This window comes from Uloborus diversus, chromosome 2, assembly GCF_026930045.1.
Source record: "Uloborus diversus isolate 005 chromosome 2, Udiv.v.3.1, whole genome shotgun sequence".
In the NCBI taxonomy this organism is placed as follows: domain Eukaryota; kingdom Metazoa; phylum Arthropoda; class Arachnida; order Araneae; family Uloboridae; genus Uloborus; species Uloborus diversus.
In genome coordinates, this window is record NC_072732.1 from 22,907,339 (window position 1) to 22,914,907 (window position 7,569).

Sequence of the window (7,569 nt, forward strand, 5' to 3'; positions counted from 1 at the left end):
CACTAGTGGGTGACCATTGACGTGTTGGACAATTGCTTTGATAATTCGCGAGAATCTCGCACTTTGATTAAATATTTATAGGCGCGAGAATGTCTCGCATCAAAATATTTTTTATGCGAGATTTCGTTTGAAAGTGCGAGATTCTCGCGGTCTCGCGCTCTATTGGGAACCCTGGCGACATATAAGTTAAATGTTGGCATGCTTTCAAAAATGTATTTACTTATTGTAAATAAAACATAAAATAAGCTAATCAAAGATAATATATGTCAAAATAATTTCCGATTGTCAAAAACATCAAAATGTTTACAAGATGCAAAAGAATTGAAATCTAAAAAAGAGGAAGTATTTTTTTCGACACACGTGTTGAGCACATCGTACCCATATAGTTTTCTTTTCTTTTTTTCAACAAATATAACAAAATATCGCCAATTTTTTAAAAACAGTAGCTTTTAGATCGTTTTTGATCAAAAAAGTAGCCCCAGTTGCCTACGGTCAGAAATAGTCGCAAAAATTGCCTTTTTAGTACCCAGTGGCAAACTTAAATCTTTTCTTTTGATGCACGAATAAAGGTTCATTCTTTCATCTTTCAAATAAGGCGTATTTGATCTTCGAATTTAAATAAATTCACAAGAGCTTTTTGAAAAGGAATAAAAAATGCCAATTTTTACTCATCTGCGGAGCAAAAAATAGCTATATCACACGAATAAAATTTTTCGTGAAGAAAAAAATGTATCAGTTTGGGGGGACAGAATATTGGTACATATTATTTAAAAAATTTCATCGAAATCAAAAATGGTGCAGCATGGCCCTTTTGTTGATATAATATTGAATGACCCGTGTATAATTTGGTTTTAAAATAAAAAAAATTTTAAGCCTGAAAAAAAAACCCCAACCCTTTGTGTAATCTCACACAATGACAGCGTATATTACGATAGCGAAAAACAACTTTGGTTTTGATTTAACATTAATATTGTAGCAATTAAATTGAAAATGCAAAGAAGTAATAACTTTTAAGCTTTTATCAGTATTAATTTAAAAAACAAAGATTTTTTCTTGAAATCATGATTACAGTACACTAATTACATCAAGACAATGAGTAAATGGGAGGGAGCTGAGGCATTAATGACGGCTTCCTTTTTGCGTGAAGGGTTGTTTATTTTACGTAGCATGGAACGCATGAAAGAAATATTCAAACTGCATAAAATTAACAACTTTACAGACACAGAAGCAATCTTACAGGGTGGCGACAAGAACTGCGTGAAAAAAAGTTCCCTGACTTTTCCCTGATTAAATTCACCAAATATCCCTGATTTATGTTACCAATGATAATGGTTTTCTTTCTTTGCTCTGCTTGAAATCCATTGTATGTTTGTATAAAATGCAGTATTTTGAACGTTTTAAGTTGTGTAAAGTTGTTGAACTAAAGATATATTTTAAAAAGATGCTACTTTTTTAATAAAATGGTTAAAAAAAACATATCAAGTAATTTTTTTTGGGGGGGGGGGGGAGGAATTCTACAAAACAGTATATTAAATTTTTCGACAATGGAAAGATTATAGAAAATTAAAAAAAAAAAAAACTTTACTTCCAAAAACGAATTAGCATAAGAATTTTAAGAAACTATTAAAATTACTCTGAAAAACATATGTGTATTTATGATAGAACTAAAAAGTAATTGAAATTATTTTGAACTAAGTTTTCAAACAGTATAATAATTGTTGCAAGAATAACAAGTAATAGTAAAAGAATAGAAGTAATGTAGTTATTCTTATATAACTAATTGACATATTTATGCAAAACAGATGAAACCATTTGACATCCATTCATAGGGAGCTATTCTCTCATCAAAAACATAGGTTTTAATGAATGAATACAGCATTTTAACAATAAAAAAATAAAGGTATTTACTTAAGTACACAAGTTAACTCCATTTCAAATGATTTCAGTATGTAACGAAAAAAAAATCTTAGATTGCTTTTGTAACAAACAACTTTGAAATGCAAGGGGAAAAAAAGCAATTAGTTAATTTCAAAATATATAAAAGAATACAACTTGGTTGTAAAATTAAAGAATCACTTAAATCTGAAGAAAAGAAAACCTTTATAATCTGCGGTGACAACAAATAGTATAACGGCAAAAAACAAATTTTTTTTTATTGAAAGTTCAATTTTAGCAATTAAATTTAAAATGCAAAGAAGTAATAACTTTTAAGCTTGTATAGTATTAATTCAAAAACCAAAGATTTCTTCTTGAAATCGTGATTACAGTACGCTAATTACTTCGAGACAATGGAACAAAGGCAAAGGAGCTAAGGCATTAATAAAGGCTTGTATGGTTGTTTATTTTATGTAGCATTGAAAGCGTAAAAGTAAATTTCAAGCTAGGTAAAATAAACAACCTAACAGACACAGAAGCAATCTTAGGAAGTTCATCTTGTGGTTAATAAGTAAGATTCAATACTTTGACGTTGAGGAAAAAAGATGCACAAATATGCGGCAGTGTATAATCACACCTCATTAATTTTATTTATTTATTTATTCTTTTGAACAGATAATTGGCGGAAAATGCATAGGGAATTAGAGTACTTAATTTTGTAAAGCAAAAAAAAAAAATTTTTTTTTCTTCATAAAATCAATTTTTTCTGATTTTTTGTTATTTTTTCAATATTCCCTGATATTTCCCGGATTTTTCCCTGATCTCCCTGATCTGTCGCCACCCTGTCTTAGGAAGTTCATGCCAGTGGTTAGTAAGTTAAAGTTAAGTATTTTAATGTTGAGGGGAAAAGATGCACAAATATGTGGCTGTGTACAATCACACCACATTAATTTTACTTTTTTTTAAACAGATAAGGCTGAAAATGCGTAGGGAATTAGGGTATTCAATTTTGTGAAACACAAAAAATTTTTTTTTTCATTTAATAAATTTTTGATATTTTTTCGAAGTTCCCTGATATTTCCTTGATCTGTCGCCACCCTGAAGTAACAGAATTGTAGCTCAGATTTCTTCAATGAGTTTAGATTGTAATAATGCAAATTTGGATTAGAACTCTGCTGAGGAAAATAAATCATTAAAACGATACTTTTCGGGACACAGGGAGTCGAGCTCACAATCCACCACCATTTTCCCCAGGATTTTCCCCACAGCTTTTAGTCCCTTCAAATGAACGGAGGTTACCATTTTTGTTGCCAAGTGAACTAAGCTGCTGATTCACGAGGATTGAAGTGAGATCAGAGTACTAACAGCAAAACGCGTTAAGTTGACCACTTAGTCACTAGTATAGTTAAACTATCATTAAAAGAATAAAGCATAAAAAAATGCTGTCGCACTTTGATTACTACAAGTGAAATAACTAATTTAAGCTTGCTTTGAAAAAGGCTCAGAGTTCATTAAATAAAAATAATGTCTCAAAATTAATGCTTTAATGGTGTTAAAAAAGTAAATACAGATTACTTTATTAAATCTAATAATTGAAGAAAACTATCACGCCTTCCATTTAAGGTACAAATCAGACCATGATATATTTTTTCCAGATCAGCAACACTTAGATGAAAGTGTGCTGCGGCGACAGACTTCACTCGAAGGTTCGGGCACTTGGACAAATTCTACGAGTGCTCTCAGCACCGTAACACTATCATTATTCACACCAATCGTTTTCAATTAACCTGCTTACTACCGCAATAGTTATTAGTTTTAATTCATTACTGAATGTATTTTACAATGTAACCATCTTCAAACAAGGAAAGTAAAAAATACCAACATAATTTTGTGATTTTAGAAACCATAATATGACAAATAATGTTCTTATTGAGAGGGCTCTGCCCCCCAAAACAAACTATTGAGGGGGCTCGGGCCCCCTCAAGCCCTATGGAGTCGGCGCCACTGCAATCCACCTTTATCTGGGCCTGCCTCTAATGCAGGTTCCTATTGGTTTGAAATGAAACTCTGAAAGTTAGGGATAAAGGGTCTATTCTGCAAACATCTCCCGCAAATTTTATACGATTCACTTTTATATAGTTGATACTCAAGGCAAACAAAAAAATATTGCACATTGAAACTTTTATTAGTAGCATTAGATTTAATTATTCTTTTTTCTTGCTTTTACTCTCCCCTGTTGCAACAATGCACTTAAAAGTAGCAGCAATCAAGCACACATTTATTAAAAAGAATATCAAACTAGATAGAAAAATTAGAAAGAAAGTATTCACTCCTTGGAATTCTAAATAGTATGCTGGTGTTAACCATAAAACCTGGCCTAAAGACCAAACTACAAAAGCAGAAACTATATATTTTATCCTAACATTTAAGAAAGGAAAGGTTAATGGAAACAAACACAAATACCATAGAAAATACTGAGACGTACAAACCTTATTGAAAGTGACAAATATAAAAGTTTGAAGAAACAAACATGGGGCAAGATATTTAGGCGAACATAAAGCAAAGGACACTGACAAAATCAAAATTGCTTGTACGAAAAAAGCAGCATAAGAAATATATGAAGATACCTTCGGGTCCATAGTTTCCGACAGATACAGGATGTAAAAATATGGAGAAAAATTGTGTTTAATATCTTTCCTAGACAAATGGTACAAAAAACCTTCTTGAATGTAGGTTTCTCCATAAAAATAAACAGAAATAGCAGTGGGAATGATAAAACCTACCAAGGTAGCGACACCAAAAGTTATTCGTTTTCTGTTTGGCACAAACAGCAGCTTCAGCTTTTCGAAACCACCTGTTACATCGCACGCATTATCACAGAGAAAAAAGTAAAACGTAAGGGCATGCATGCACGGATATATTTTAACATGAACTGAAAGCCCATATGCTAAACCAAACAACACCCACGACTTCAGTTGATACATGTAGATCGTCAACATCACTAGAGACGTCATAATGGCTTCAGAGCTTCCTCTTGTCGATATCACCATAGTCAGGGGATTGTAGAGCCACATAAAAGCACACAGCTTGCATGTGGCAGTGGTATAATTATATTTCTTTTGGATTTTATAAATTAACAAGCTTGTAAGTACATCAAAACAAGAAAAAAATAATTTTCCGAACGAGGCAAACCAGAAAATATTTGGCGTTAGGAGAAAAGCCACTAAAGGTGTGTATCGGTAGGTATGTCTTTGAAAAGGGGACTCCCCTTTCCACAAACAGCTGGCAGCATCGGTGAACACTTGGTAATCAATGTCAGTGTACTTCACTTTGAAATGTAGGTCTTGGAAATTACTGAAAAGTATAAGACCTATACGTATAAGCAAAGCAAGACCGCAATGGACTTGTATATCCATGTTCAAAAAGTCCAAATAAGTCATTTCTCGAACAATCATTTTAAGCAGTTGAAATTGACACACATGATTGAATTTTTTTTTCTCATTAATACTGGTTTGATTTATCAGGAAAACAAAATGTGCACATTCTGTAAACAGGCAACTTTTGGTGATCCAGTTGGCTGTTCTGTTTTTAAATCTGAAAATATACATAAAAAAAAAGTTTATTTATTCAGTTTAAGCCAGAAATACACAATAAAAATTTTGTTAACTATCAATTATTTCTAAAGTTCTGTATTTAAATATGACTGACAATGACAGGTTCAGAGTAAGAGTAGAAGAAAAAATATATATATACAGTCGAGTTCAGACTTACACGAGGGATGCGTTCCAAGACCCCTCGCGTAAGTTGAAATTTCGCGTTGTGGAAAAAGGTATGCGTAAAAACTTTTATTAACATACCCAATTATTTAACACACTTGTAAACACCACCTCAAACTGTTTTAAACCATTCCTTAACTATACATTACCATTTCTTACATCAAGAACGGAATTAACGGAACTTCATTGGTTTGTTTTTTATAAAGCTGTTTTATTCGACATAAAATACTGTTACGATGCAAAATCAATGATCAATGGGAAAGAGGAACATAAAATGAACTATTACGGCACGTACTGTATACTAATAAAATAATGCACAATTTTGTACTGTACAGTAGATCCAGTATGATATTTTTAGCTTAAAAAATAAAAAAGATGATTATTTATGCTGCCTGATCAAACCGTTATTCGACAAATTTAGTTGCATCGCTAATTCTTTTATAAAGCTTCCATCTATAGCAACACCTCTCTTCCAGATTTCATTCATTTACAATACAAGAGGAGCTTCCATTTTCATCATTTTTGCGTTTTGCTTAGACACTACTCGGTGAACGCTTACGGATTTTCTTTTCTTGACTTTTAATGGTGCGTATGGAAGAGTTACTCATACCCAATTGTCGTGTTACCTTACTTTAGATAAAACAGCGGTTTTAGGTGTCATTACATTTCATCAACTTTCTCACTTAGAATGAAAAAAACAAATGGAATGTGAGGTGTGTGTTATTTGTATGCACTAGCAAAGCGATGTTCAGACTAGCATGCAGTGGGAACTTCAGCTGTCAGTGATGCTAAAGGAGTGAAGGTTTGTTTGCGAAAAAAATATTTTTAGTAGCCAATAGCAAAGTCGATACTTACGCACCAGGATTTCCTTCCGAAAATTTTCATGTTGCTGGCGAATAATTCGTGTTAGGTCAAAAATCCTTCACTGGGGAAAAATTCCCGTTATAGCCATTTCGTGTAAGTCGAATCGCGTTGTAGCGGGAGTCGACTGTATATATATTAGGGTGGTCCTTATTTATATGGGAATTTTTTTTTTTTCGGAATTCAACAAGTGATGCCCCCTAGTTTTGTGACACTATAATAAAAAGTAATCGGTGCAAAATTTGAACTCGATTGGTCAATAATAACAAGTGCCCCTAGGACGTTGAACTTTAACACTTTTGATAATTTTCCCACAAATCTTCGAGTTTTTACTTCAGACCCCGTACATCGTTTCTCCTATGTTTGCAAAATATTTTTACAACGAGGTAGCACTAAAATTAATCTTTTTAATTACTTCATATCATCTAAAGATTTTACATTGAATAAGAATGAAATATTGTTTTAGAAACTTTACTTTAATCGCACGCTTTTCTCAATGTATCTCAATCGTGTGCATTTTTCCCCCCGATAGTCTTGGAATGTCTGTAAAATACGAAATTGCTTTTATGACTCATATTTGGTAAATTGATTGTGAAATTCTTCGATTAATTGTGCTCCTCTTTCAGTTGTATCATTCACAACTTTCATTTCACATCTTTTCCCTTTAAATAGCTTCCTTCATTTTACCATGAATCAGGATCAAATAGGAAAACATCTTTTGGTGTTTGTAAATTATCAAACAGTTTTATTGACTTGTAATTGATTCTATAAAGAGGAAGATCTTTACTAAGAAAGTATTCTAAATCGAATCAGAAGATTGCAGGTTCGTATCCTGTCGCAAGCGCCAATTGGCTGCGAACATGAGAACATATAAAGAATACTTGAGTATAAAATAAAATTCTTTTATTTACTATTTAAAAATATAGACGTCATACATCCTGCCATCAGCAGGCATGCAAGTAGGAGACAGAATCTAGCAAATAAGCGACTCGCTTATAAATGTTTTCGCTGTTGCCATGCACTCGGTGGCTAAACTCTTCAGGATAAAGTAAAATTA

At 32.5% G+C, this 7,569-nt stretch overlaps 1 protein-coding gene across 1 annotated transcript; it reads right to left on the reverse strand.

Annotated features, from left to right (window-relative positions):
• Positions 1 to 3,885: 3,885 nt before the first annotated feature.
• LOC129235113 (GPI mannosyltransferase 1-like) lies at positions 3,886 to 5,315 on the reverse strand. Its single transcript, XM_054868801.1, has one exon. The coding sequence runs from the start codon at positions 5,313 to 5,315 to the stop codon at positions 4,080 to 4,082; it is 1,236 nt and encodes a 411-aa protein (XP_054724776.1). The 3' UTR covers positions 3,886 to 4,079.
• Between the last annotated feature and the right edge of the window lie 2,254 nt (positions 5,316 to 7,569).